This window comes from Cydia amplana, chromosome 10 (assembly GCF_948474715.1).
Source record: "Cydia amplana chromosome 10, ilCydAmpl1.1, whole genome shotgun sequence".
NCBI classification, from domain to species: domain Eukaryota; kingdom Metazoa; phylum Arthropoda; class Insecta; order Lepidoptera; family Tortricidae; genus Cydia; species Cydia amplana.
The window spans coordinates 12,974,935-12,988,800 of NC_086078.1; the positions used below are offsets into that span (position 1 = coordinate 12,974,935).

The following is a 13,866-nucleotide window of genomic DNA, read 5'->3' on the forward strand; positions in this document are numbered from 1 at the left end:
TATTGTACGGTTTTATAAAACAGTTTTATTGTTTCAACAAATGCGATGATAAAATAATTTTCAAGTAACGATTATTGTTATTACCTAACGTAATTTCAAATAATTAGCCCAAAGAGTTTCTAGTACGTACCTAGATCCGTATTTTGATTAGCGCACAGAACTGCTATTTGACCCACAGTGGGTCCACGTTTTACCCAATCGGTTGTCCTACCGTTCTATTACCCATAGACCCACTGGCGAATGTTTAGAGCGGTAGAACAACGGGTAATAAAAATACCCGTGGATCCACTAGGGGAACATGTTGCTGGGCCCAGAGGGTAATATGCCGAAAACTTAGGTCAAACTTTAAGCATATATATATATATATATATATATATATAACGTCAACGAATAGGCTCTAATATCATACCGTTAGAATGCATGTTCAAATATTTTTGAGCACTTTTGACGCTCCGATATATCTGATAGCGTCTGTACAGGTACATGTAACAGGTCCCTGTCGTAACTTTTTAACTTCACCTTCTTTTAGGTTCATAATCATACCTCCATGAAATTACACTCGAGTAACCGACAAGACATGTGAAGCACATAATGTAAATCGGAACGGAAACCCATCAAACACGTTTATTTACGTACGTCGATAAAATGAGTATCGATCCATACGTTACGGTTGCCTCGTCCAGGAAAACCTTACTGCTCTACGGTATCCGTAGAGATCGCTTAATCCAATGTTGATTCAGGGATGTTCAGGGTTAAAGAAACATATTTATTGTAGGTACTAGTACGATTAGGTAAACGAGCATTACGTGTGTGTTTGTTTTGTACAGCTGCAAGGATTTTGATATAAATAAATGTTTTTAGGTCTAACAATGTATTGTTTGATATATTCATTGCGAAAAGAGTTTATTTTTATTTATGCCTACAAACAAAACAACAAACTCTGATTATCCAACAAGAAACATTCTATAAGTATATATATTTTCTACATAACATGTATTAGGCACAAGGGAACGGAACGGTTAACTATAGAACTGCTCCGCCTCGAATTTTCCTGGTTTCCCAGATATATTGGGTTCTTTTTCTCGACTTCCAAAAAGCAGGCTAAGTAACTTCTCAATTTCAGTAATTCTCAAAAAAGTGGCATCCTAACAACATGTCGTTGAGCTTTTGAATTGAAAGTATATTAGTTGCCAAGCGGACCCCAGGCTCCCATGAGCCATGGCAAAATGCCGGGACAACACGAGGAAGATGAAGATGGTGATTTAAATAAAATAAAGAGTAATAGTAGTACCTACAATCTTTTAAAAGCTAATTACAAAATCGAATGAAGGAACATTAGTGTAAGTGTACCAGTGAATGAACAGTGCTAGTGAATAAACAAAACGCACCACTTCTTGTAAAAAAATATGTATATCTACTTTTCCATATATTTTCTTTTATTGAGTGACATCTATATTATTACGGATGGCGAAACGGTAGTATTCTCTTAATAAGCGATCTTTAAACAGAATTAAATAAAAAAATTAGGTACCTACATAAGGATAAAGTTGTTATACTCGTACATACACTGCATACTATATACAGTGTGGAAACATAAGTCGGGCCCTGGAGGGAAACTACCTTAAATCCTTAAGCTGGCTCATTTTACTTAAAGGAGACATTCCTTTATTTTTAAAAAGAAACAAAACTGCATTCAAAGATTTTCAAAATCTCGCTTGCCTTGCCCGGGACTCGAACCAACTAAAATTAAAAAAAAACAAACATTCCCTATTTTATTATACTAATCGATAGTATTATTATTCTGTATAAAATTTCTCTAACAAACATTAAATTTGGTCTTAAAAATAAAAATGATCGTTAAATCTAACATTAACTTTATTTTACTATAAATTTGTTACAAGATGGTGCACCTGCCCACAACAGTCTATCAGGGCTTACCTCAATGAACATTTCAATGTCTGGATAGGTACAAACGGGACGATTAGATGGCCTGCAAGAAGTCCAGACCTGATGCCCATGGACTTCTTTTTATGGCGTCATGTAAAAAATGTTATTTATGAAACTTGCTATGAAACCGTTCAAGAGCTAAGGGTTGCGGTAGAAAATGTTATTAGGGGCATACACCACAACACTTTGCTGAAGGCTACAAGAAATTAATTTCAACGGCGACTAATTTTGTGTAGCCGGAACGAGGGGGCTCATTTCGAACACTTTATCAGTTAAATAATTTAAGTGTAACAAATTGATAGTAAAATAAAGTTGAATGTTTGTAACGATCATTTTTATTTTTAAGACCAAATGTTTGTTAGAGAAATTTTATCCTGAATAATAATACTATCGATTAGTATAATAAAATAGGGAGTGTTTGTTTTTTTTTAATTTTAGTTGGTTCGAGTCCCGGGCGAGGCAAGCGAGTTTTAAAAAAAACTTTGAATACAGTTTTGTTTCTTTTTAAAAATAAAGGAATGTCTCCTTTAAGTAAAATGAGCCAGCTTAAGGATTTAAGGTAGTTTCCCTCCAGGGCCCGACTTATCTTTCCACACTGTATAGGTAGGTCGAAATGTAATAATTTTTCAGGCAATCAGTTCTAAAATTACCTTAATCTTATACAATTGGCGATACATTTGCCATTTGGAGTTTAGGTAGTTTTACTGAATAAAAAGCGAATCGCGGTTGAAAAAAGTGTATAATTTTTAGATTATTATTTTTTTGTTTTATTTTTATTTGTTTCTTGACTTTTTTACTTAATATTTTATACAGAGGATAAAAGATGCCATTGTTCCATCAATGAAAGTCGTTCTTTAAAATGTATTAAATAACCTACTGAACAGTAGGTTTAACATAGAATAAATAAGTAGACAGTAGGAAGGATTTCACTACATAATTACTGTACAAGTAGAGTTAAAACATCATTAGAGCTCGTTTTCCAGCCGGCGTGGGAGCCTCTGAAAAGGCCACGAAACGCCCTGAGGGCCTACCGCGAACCACGTTCGGCGTGTTGCCTCCCTGTCACACTTACGTACGAATTAACAAGTGCGACAGAGAGGCAACACGTCGAACGTGTTTCGCGGTAGACCTTCTGGAATAAATCACAATCCCAAAGATCCCTGTAGGATCTTATTCCTGCCGCATACTAAAAATTGGCATCAACTAAAGCAGTACAATTAACTATAGCCTTTAGATCCGTTATATTTATGTTATTATATGTATCATGTCAGCCACCAGACGCTCTCCTGCTGTGCTCCTGGTCAATTAGAATTCTACATATAATCATCGCCAGTGATCGTTAATCTTCCAGCAATTTTGGTGCAGCATAGTAAACATAAAGGATATTCTTCAAATTTTTTTCTAGGGAGAAGATTGGTTAAGGTTAATATTACTGTTATTAACCCTAATTTTCTATTCCACCTAGAGTAGGGCATACAGATGCTTTTAACCAACAATGCTGCACCAAAATTGCTGGAAAATTAACGATCACTGATCATCGCAATACTAGGAGCTCATTCGAACTTTTATCGTTCATCATGCGAACTTTGCTATACAAGTAAAACTGAGACGAGTGAGACGTATTGCGAGTACTAGTAGTAGTAGTAGTAGTAGTAGTAGTAGTAGTAGTAGTAGTAGTAGTAGTAATCACTTTATTGTACACAACACAGGTTTACATAATATTTACAAAAATAAAGGAACAAAGGCGAACTTCAAATAAACGTCAAATAAATATTAGACTTTTAGATGTACATAAATGTGGCTCTTGTCCCTTCCCTTACCGCCCACTCCAGAAGGCCTATGCAAAGTAACATTCGGTGACATCTAAATGATATACGTCACGCGTGCATTTTGCTCGTACTGACATCATATCATTTTGATGTCACAGTGACCAAGAAGCGCTGGTGGCCTAGCGGTAAGAGCGTGCGACTTGCAATCCGAGGTCGCGGGTTCAAAGTGTTCAAACCCTGGCTCGTACCAATGAGTTTTTCGGAACTTATGTACAAAATATCATTTGATATTTACCAGTCGCTTTTCGGTGAAGAAAAACATCGTGAGGAAACCGGACTAATCCCAATAAGGCCTAGTTTACCCCTCTGGGTTGGAAGATCAGATGGCAGTCGCTTTCGTAAAAACTAGTGCCTACCCCAATTCCTGGGGTTAGTTGCCAAGCGGACCCCAGGCTCCCATGAGCCGTGGCCAAAATGCCGGGACAACGCCGGGAAAAAGAAGAGTGACCACAATGTAAGTTTGAATTGTCCTCCAGGCGATATTTGAAATATTTTTAGATCAGAATTCACACTTACACTAGTATCGCCTGAAGCATGTGTTTGCTAAGCATTCATAACAGCAAGTCAGTTTATGTTCAGTAGCTCACGCTAAACCTATTACTTACCTTCTTAAAGCATAAAAATACTATTTCGATTGTCATGGAGATACCTACCTAATAAAATAAATGTGCTTTTATATTATTCAAATACTTTGAAAAATATGAGTCTGGTATAAATGTTGATATATTAAGGAGGTAAACTCTGGCCCACCAAGCAGTACAGACCGTAACTATTAAACATTCAAAAAGTCATTCAACTCTAGTATAAGCGTGCAATAATTCCAAAGTACAAACTGATTTGCATCATCCTTACCTTGAATTACCTTGAATTTCAGAAAACCTTTTTAATATAAGAAATATATTATTTGAACCAATTTTCATCCTATGAAATAGATATCAAAGAACAAATTCACACCATATCGACCCAGTTTTAAACCAAGGGTGGATAAATACCCACTCAGACAGAAAAATCCGTAACTCAACTAATTACCGATAATCTATTTAAAATCGCAGAGAGCATTAATTAGGATGACGCAGCACACGGCAGGACGTTGTGGATATCCTCGATGTGATTGACCAAAAGAAAGGCTTTCTTAAGCTTCGAAATAAATTAAAAGTGGAAAAATTCACTGTCTTGGGTGGGACTTGAACCCACTACCACTGGATCACTAGTACAGTGCTCTTCCATCTGAGCTACCAAGACCGTACCCAATTCAGCGAATATTTCCACCATATATGAGCCCTAGGGAGGCTCATAGCGACATCTACACTTCTTAAACGGCTACCAGAATTCCAAATCATATTGGAAATTCACCAGTAATGATGCGCTATCACATACTAAATTAATTTTGTATTAAGCAGAAACGTCTGCGAACGATGCGATGGTGGTAGCTCAGATGGAAGAGCACTGTACTAGTGATCCAGTGGTCGTGGGTTCAAGTCCCACCCAAGACAGTGAATTGTTCCACTTTTAATTTATTTCGAAGCTTAATAGCATCGTTCGCAGACGTTTCTGCTTAATACAAAATTAAATTAAAGGCGTTCTTGGCTTAACGGGGCCTTGTTTACTACATCGTTTAACTACTTTTATATACAACCCAGAGTTAAATGTACTTAACATAAAAACATTTCGGACAAAATGTGAAATAATACATTCAGTCAATCAGGTTCTTTTTCAGGCAACAAACCCTTTTGTATTTGTTGTGAGTAAACGAATATCCGAGTTTATTTCATTTGTAGTATTGATGTTTCTGGGAAGAAATAGTGTTATATCCCCGAATGTCCAGTGGAGTGGGTCCGTGCGGGTGTGCCGAACTCCAAACGCGCATTATGTGGTCGTCCTAGAGTGGATGAGATTGGCGATCCAATGTATCGCTCTCTTTCATTTAACCTTGAAGGAAAATCTGAGAGACTTGTATTCTAAATGGTACTATTTTTGCGATATTCAATTCTTCATTTAGAACTGCTAAGACACGTTCAAGGTCAATAAAAATACACCCTTTATTTGACTAGATTAGAGACCTCATTGTATAGGAGTAGGGAATGTAAATTAATTTATGAAAAAAATAAAGTGGCATTCGGATGGCAACTGCTGTGCAGCAGCATTAAATACTGGTGCGTGGTGCGACATTACTGCTGCGGCCTTGACGGGGGCGCAGGTACCTACCTATCAGTGGCGGCGCGTCAAACATATCCATAGACAAGCCGGCGCTGATTTGGCTTACATATTTCCTTTACAACTCTCCTGAAACGTCCAAAAACAGGCAAGCCAACAGCAAGCAAGCAAACAGGGTCGGAATCGGCTTTTATGGATGCGCCGCCACTGCTACCTATCTATCTGTTAGATTGCTTGATAAAATGAATGACGTTGGCCGCAGCATTACTGCCGCGATTATGGTGTTCAATCCGTTACGAATTCTATTTATGGAATTTAAAAAGGAAATTGATAGATACAGGGGTGGCTACAACGCCACAGCGATGATTTAAAAATACATCACCATCAACTTCCATTTACCTTATTGGATTTTATTAGGCCCAGGTAATAATAGAAATATTACCTACACACTTATTTATACACAAAACAACAACTAAAGAAATGGTCGAGTGAAGTTGGATAATACCTATGGGAATAATTGATTATTATCCGACTTCAAAAAAGGAGGATATCAATTCGACTGTATTTTTTACCTTTTGTCCTCGCGTATTTAGAGAAAAGCCCTGGAGGTATACATGCCTTGGCAGATATAGAAATTCGTGGATACCTACGTTTGTCAAATAAAATCGAATCTCATCCACGAGTCGCTATTTCTCGGCCTCTGCAATAATGTAGTATTAAAAAATCAAAATATACCGCTGCTGCGGTAACGAATATTAGAACGAATTTTACTGCTATTTCAGAAAAGGAGAGGTTTAAAAAAACCTTACCTAAGGATAATTTAAGAAAAAATTATATTATCTGACCTCTCGCTTGTTTGTAAAACCGATAAAGAGGACAAAAAATAATAACTGCCGCAAAATAAATTGAATGAGACTGACAACCCACATAATATGCCCAAGTTTTGCTTTTTGTTACTTTGAACTGTTCTATAATTAAAACGTTTATTTGTATACCAAAATTTAACATGAAAGGAAAATAAGTAGTTTTTAAGTACTTGTTAGTAACGCCCCTACGTAGTTGCGTATGAATAATAAACAGTAAATACTACCTACGTATTTGTTTGTTTTGCAAAGGGAAAATGTTGTTGTGTAACCGCTCGTGCTAATATTGATACCCGAACAAGCGAAAGATTCCAAAAACAAGAATCTTTAAAACAAATTCTTATTCTTAGTTATTAAGGTACCAAACGTGACTACTACCTAGTAATTTTACAATAAAGTAAAAAAGAAACTCGTCGTGGGTGCATGTGCGTGTGTACTAAAATAAGAACATGTTCTTATTTGCGAAATAGTGCAACTATATAATTATGTTTTAAGAGAACATCTATCAATTCATAGACGGTTAATGATAGAATTTTTAGGTCGGTCGCAGCGTATTCCAGAAATAACCGCGTCCGGGCGGTCACCGCGCGGCATTTACATCGCGACTGTGCACTTTCTATTTGCGAACCGCACCGGCCGCGGCCGCCCAGGGATCCACTACAATAATAAATTACGTCATATCGTCAGGTGAAAGGTTATTTATATTTGTGTCATGTTGTTTTTGTTTCACGTAAGTCTATTGTGTAGGTAGGTAGGTACATTCATTAGGAAGCTTCTGAGACCCTCTAGGGTTTAAAACGGTGGTACTGGAGCATGTGCCGCAAACAGCAAACAATAAACATACATGATGTTATGTACCTATACACGAAGTTTATTTTAAGATTTATCGAACGAGCGAGCGAAGCGAAGTGAAGTTCTTACATTCAACTTGGAACACACGGCTGGCTAGGGGCACGTCCCGGCATTTCAATGTTTTTAAGCTGAACTATCAGAGGATAGTTTGATACACAATAACTTAAGTAAATTTGTTCTAATTTAAATGAAATTGGGTGAACGTATAGTTGAGGGCGTTGTATTTTAGTCATTAAATTTTGAGCAGACTCGAACAAGAGGTTATTGAGCTAGAAGAGCTTAAAATGCTTAAAAGCTATTTGTGAGGGGTCTTGCTATTCTGGTTATTTTAATTGCAAGAAAGTATGGTCGAGTTTGGTATCAAATTAAAGTGCTCGGCTTACACATTTATAATATTGTTTTTTAATTTAAGATTTTATTAAAATAATTAGCAAGATAAAAACGAAATAAAATAAACATAATATTAGTATTTCACATTTGATAAGAAAGATTTTTTTTTATTCGTCCTTCTGGACAGGCTAAGACCATAGGCCATACTGCCTTGACAAGAAAGATTACGGCTTACCACAGATACAGTTTATTTTAATCTCTATGGTGACCTTTGAGTATATAGCCTAAGGAGATGTGATACACGGGCGACCCCCTCCGGCAAAGTACATTGGTCAACTGTTCAAACACGTTATATAAAACTACTTGAAGTCGCTTCACCGCCATTTTGCATCGTTCCGTGTCGCGAGACGTTTCTCTTAAAAAATGATGACTTGTGCAGTATTATCGTGTAAAAGGCGATCTGATAGCTCAAATTCGCAACAAGATCGCGTTTCCTATCATATATAAGTATTTATACTAACTATTAAATGTATATTGAAGTACAATCTCCATTTAAAGAAAAAACCGTTGCGATACATAAACGACAGAAAAATGTAAACATGAATACAGTGGTACGGGGACGAATCGGTCTTAAGGGATGTGACAAAGTCAAAAAAGCGACTCAACATTTGAATGATTGAATGAATCATTCATTCATTCAATCACTGCAGTTTGTTTAATATAGCTGATCAAGCAAATAATGTCAGTAAAAAAAGACGCGAAATTCAAATTTTCTATGGGACGATATCTTTACCTATGTATCAGCCCGGAAAACCTGCGGGCGACAGTTCATTCCACAGTTTAGCTGTGCGTGCTGGCTAAGACACAAATACACATAAATACAGACAGCCATACATACAAACAATCATTTTATTGGCTACCTAATATCTTCAATGTACAGAATTTTCACTTTTACAATTTTATAATAAATAGTAGTAGTATAAGACAATTCAGTTCATTCATCAAACTGATTTGACTCATTCTTCAGATGTGTCCCATCACTATCATGTTCGTATGTATGCTGCATAGTTATGTGAAAACTCTGTTTGTGTGCGTGTAATTTTTGACGTGTTGAACTTTTTTGTAGTGTGCGTTTGTCGCAACAGCAAAATCTGTGTCTGTTGAGTTACTTATCTTTTGGTGGTGTGCTGTAGGTGTTTACCTCGCCCCCCGCTAAAAGTCGCGAAAAAATTTGTTCGAAGAGTTTACGTTATCACATCTCCTTAGGCTATATACTCAAAGATGGTGACTTAAATTTATCAAGTAAGGGCTCCACAGATCTTGCAATAAATTGCACGCGGTGTTTGATCCTTTGACGACTAAGTAGCACTGCAATTCAATTGATCTTTTTGGCGAACCGCGAGTTCTCAGTTCGGGGCGAACTACTAGTTTACCTGACTGGGAAATTTCTTTGAATATGGTGATCGCGCTTGGCCCCGACGGTCCTAGAGTTTCTACGCCAACCTTTCCTCGAAATTTAGCAGTCGACGCTACGATGAAACACAAAGGATACAATCACACCCACCCAGCTATTTATGAATAACCCCTACAATCAACTTTTTCTTTACAGTATACTGGTTAAAAAGTCATTCAATTGTCTTAAATCTCACTCAGTGCAACGTGAGGTCGTGAGTTACTGAGCTTTATATTATTCTTATTGTGTTATCAAGAGCAGGCTAGCGTTTACCTCAACCGTTCCAATGTATAAATAAGTAAGTAGATTTGGCAAGAACTTAAGTTTTATTCTTGATTCCTGACTCTTTTGAAAAATATTAATATTTTTTATATTATTTGCTACTCGTTCCGGTATATTAAAGTTTTCTCCACTGTCAAACAAACCTGGAACGAAAGTTGGAAGTCGATAATAGTGTATATGTAATGTACTTAAGTTTTTTTTTAATTCCGTGTAGGTAGGTACTTCGGGGTATGGATAAGAAGGAAACTGAATGGCATAGTTAATTAAAAATATATATTATATTTTTTTTCGTAAAAATTAATCAAATGCTGCAAACAGCGTTGTTGAAACATGGGCATGTTATTTAACTTAACCAAACGATTGAAAACTTTGACATATCGATATCCGACCATAAAAGAAATAAAAAGAAAATGCATAAACTTAGAGTAAACACCAGGTAAACACTAATCAATATGTAAAGATAAAAATATTTTTTTAATGATCTCCGAAATGGAGTAAATTAAAAATAAAACCGGTATCTTTGAGAAAGTAACTTATTTTAAGCTCAGGAATTCACGCTTAAAATTTAAGGAGTTTTAAAGAAACACCGTGCATAACGTACGCACATTATTAATATGACATTATTAAGGGATAAACTTCGTACAGTTAAAAAAAGAATGTTAAATTCGGACCCATTTTCGGACCGTACCTTACAACGGAATTATACCTGAGCGTTATTAAAAACATGCTGGGTGAAAATGAATCGAACACACTTTATGATGGAAGCTTATTTTCCTTGGCCCGAGGCGATAGCTCTCCCTTGCTTAGTAACCGATTGCAAAGAGCCGCGCTCTTGGATATTAAGGAGATTACATCGCGGCCTTCAAAAGGCAGCGCAGTGCAACCCGCAGGGAGAGCGAGATAAAGATAATACATGTTTTCTGCGACGACTAATGTTCTGGGAATGTTCAATTTAGAACCCTGTAAAATTAAAATCTAAATTTAGCCATATTAAATACAATGCACTTATGAATGTCAAAAATGACCATCGGTTCTAAAACAAATGACGATTTAGGTGAAGGGCGCGTAAATGTCGGTCAGAAATAACAACGCCCCAAATACCTAAAGATCACACAACTGTTAATATTTTTATACGTACCTATGTAGCCTATCTTACTAATCTAGCTCCAATGTCAGACATTGCAAAATAGATAATAATAATTAATAATAATAATTAAGCCTTTTTATTTCCTTAATAAAATTTGATTTACAATGGTATTGTGATTTCAGTGCATGCAATTTTATAAATTTTAGTTTAAATAATAATAGGAACAATTACAACACAAATAATATATAAAAACATTTTTATCAAGGACCTCTTCATAGAGTGAAGGCCTCCTCCATTTTTCTCCACATAGATCTGTCATTTGCTTTATCAGTCCAGTTTCCTCCTGCTGCTTCCAAAATCTCATCGAGCCATCTCTCCGCAGGTCTGCCTCTGGGTCTCTTGCAAAATAGATATTAGAACAAAAAAAACCCCTTACAGTTGAGTGTTTGTCAAATCATTTTTCTACCTAATATCTGTCCTCTCTATCTGTAATTCAGCTCTATAAAAATAGACAAAACACTTAACTACATGTTTACTCCATACCGTGTTAGTAGGACTGTGGGGATCCCATGACGTCACTGCTTTTTACCATTTAGTACCAAGCTATTGGATAGAGCGTTCGGCAGGCATTTCTGACTTAACACACTGCCGTATTCGAACTTCAAGATATTCACAAGAGACGACACGTACTAGATCCATTCTACATATAAAATAAAAATATTTTTCTTATTGAGCCAATTTGTGTTCTAGATACGTTATAGTTTAGATTTCAACTAGTTCTCTTTTGCAGCGCAATTCGGGCAACCAATGTCACTTTTACGATAGATCGTGTTAGATATCTATTAGATGTGAATTAGATCTCTAAGTGATATCTTGCGGAAATCGTTCAAGAGTATCTCCAGAATCGCGAAAATGTCAAATTTGACAGGTTAGATCTTAAACATATCGTTATCGTATCTTGGCGATGTCTACAAGATATCTAATAGATGTCATAATCCGAATCGGGCCCCTAGTTTGCTCGGCGCTCGTACCCGTGCGAAGGAATATTCACTCCTAGAAATCACTTTTTGTCGGTATTTATCGTATCGTATCGTATAGTCGTTATCGTATCTTGGCGATGTCTAAAAGATATCTAATAGATGTCTATTACAAAATCCGAATTGGGCCCGTAGTCCTATTTAAATGACGATACCATAAAAAAATGACTGTTAATACCATGAAGAAGTAATTAATATACATACTAATATAAATTTTTATACCTCTATTTATTTGCAGAGTGACGTGGTAGCCAGCAGCATGGTGGCGGGTGACGTGACGAGGCGCGCGTCGCTCACGGCGCCGTCTATGCACCGCCGGCCCTCGGTGCGTCGCGGCTCGATCATCAAAGGCTCTCAGTCTCAATCCAAGGTACGAAGATCAGTAGAAGGATGCTAGGCATCCCCCAAATACTTATTATAGCTGATTTTCCATACGAGTGAGCCGAGTTAAATTACGAGAAAGCGTCACGATAGGACACGGCTAACTCAAACATGAAAATGATCCACTCTGATCCCTGTGCCATGTCAACAAAAGTACCTATTTAAGTGGGGGGCTAACGCAAAATTGTAATTTTATATTGAATTTTTCAAGGAAGGACAATGTGTAGTTGCAAATATACACACGGTCAGTCTAGACTTTAATTTGCAACAGCAGAATTACCAAAGGCACTTTTTTAAAGCTTGATGTGTTGATGAAATTTTAAAATCGCTTTATGTACGAGTATACCTTTAATGTTTGAGGATTTCTTCAAACCCACTTGGATCAGCGGCCCGAGTATGGTAATTATGACCTGATAAACGCTTCCTTCAACTCGAGCGAAGTTCATTCGAGTTTATTCGGCAAGATTTTCTGCGCAGTAACTTCATCGACACAATGGTCCAATCTTACAAACTTGGCCGATGCCGAAGTGCCCTACGAAGTTTCGAAGTAATTAAAGCACTCGCAAAGTAGGACGTCTGAGTGACCTTCAACGCAAGGCTATGCACCTAATTGGTAATTTGTTTGCGCATTTACCTACTTGGGAAGAGTGGAAGAGGTGAAAAACAAAAGAAGCTAGTTGAGCTCGAAATTCGAAGTTGACAATCATCCTAAGGTCTTCATGCTTATTTTAGCGGTTTCTTAAACCTAAATAAAGAAGCCGGGTTTCGCTTGGGAACTCAATGGAACCAAATAGCGCAGGTTTATGAAGAAACCAACAGAACTAGCATCTGATCTTATTAAGAGCCCGTTAACGATATTAGAGCCAAAATGTAAAATTGATAGGTTTAGTCGTTGAAATTGTATACCTTTTGTTACGTAATTTCTAAATAACAAGTATTGGTTTCTATTAGCACGTCTTCTCATCTTGCCTTTTAATAATGAGGTCCCGAGCGTGAGTCACCGGCAATATATGACGAAAAGGGGCAGTTTTTAAAATTATAGTTCATCAAAAATTATAGTGGTAAATTATACAAAATGATGTAAAAGAACAGTTTCAGGAAATGTTGTAGATCGTTTAAGTATCAAAATTACGTTGAAATTAAGTCGATTTTCGCGAAAAATTGTCCCTTGTTTTGAAGTCATTTCTGGTGAAAATTGATTTCGTCTAACTTTCATTTACTCTTGTTCAGTATCATATAACATAAACGTAGTCTATTAAAGGTGGAATACAGGATATGTGTAATACAAAATTAGCATTTTTAGCAGTCCAAACTTTACGAACTTTACAAATAAGATCGACAAAATCAGTGCTTTACGCGCGTTTACCTAAACGTCCATCAGAAAGAAAACATTACTAATTTAGTGTCTGCTTTAAAAAAAATATCTGTAAAATCGCAAGATAAGAAGACGTGCTAATAGATACCAGTACTTGTTGTTTCTATTACGTAACAAAAGATGTACAATTTCATCGACTAAATCTATCAATTTTATATTTTTGCGACTAAAATCGATACCGGCCTCTTAAACCACTGAGGAAACTAGGCCTTACTGGGATTAGTTCCGTTCTTCCGTTTCCTCTCGATGTTCACCGACGAGCAACTGATAATTAGC

General features: G+C 36.7%; 2 protein-coding genes across 2 annotated transcripts in view; one reads left to right on the forward strand and one right to left on the reverse strand.

Moving 5' to 3' along the window:
* Nucleotides 1-13,866, reverse strand: part of LOC134651466 (guanine nucleotide-binding protein subunit gamma-1) — a 126,780-nt gene that overhangs the window by 21,884 nt on the left and 91,030 nt on the right. The window lies entirely within an intron of this gene.
* Nucleotides 1-13,866, forward strand: part of LOC134651386 (D-beta-hydroxybutyrate dehydrogenase, mitochondrial) — a 68,366-nt gene that overhangs the window by 939 nt on the left and 53,561 nt on the right. Inside the window, exon 2 of the mRNA XM_063506480.1 lies at nt 12,073-12,204. Coding sequence (XP_063362550.1) covers nt 12,094-12,204 — 111 coding nt within the window. The 5' untranslated portion in view covers nt 12,073-12,093. The remainder of the gene's footprint in view (nt 1-12,072; nt 12,205-13,866) is intronic.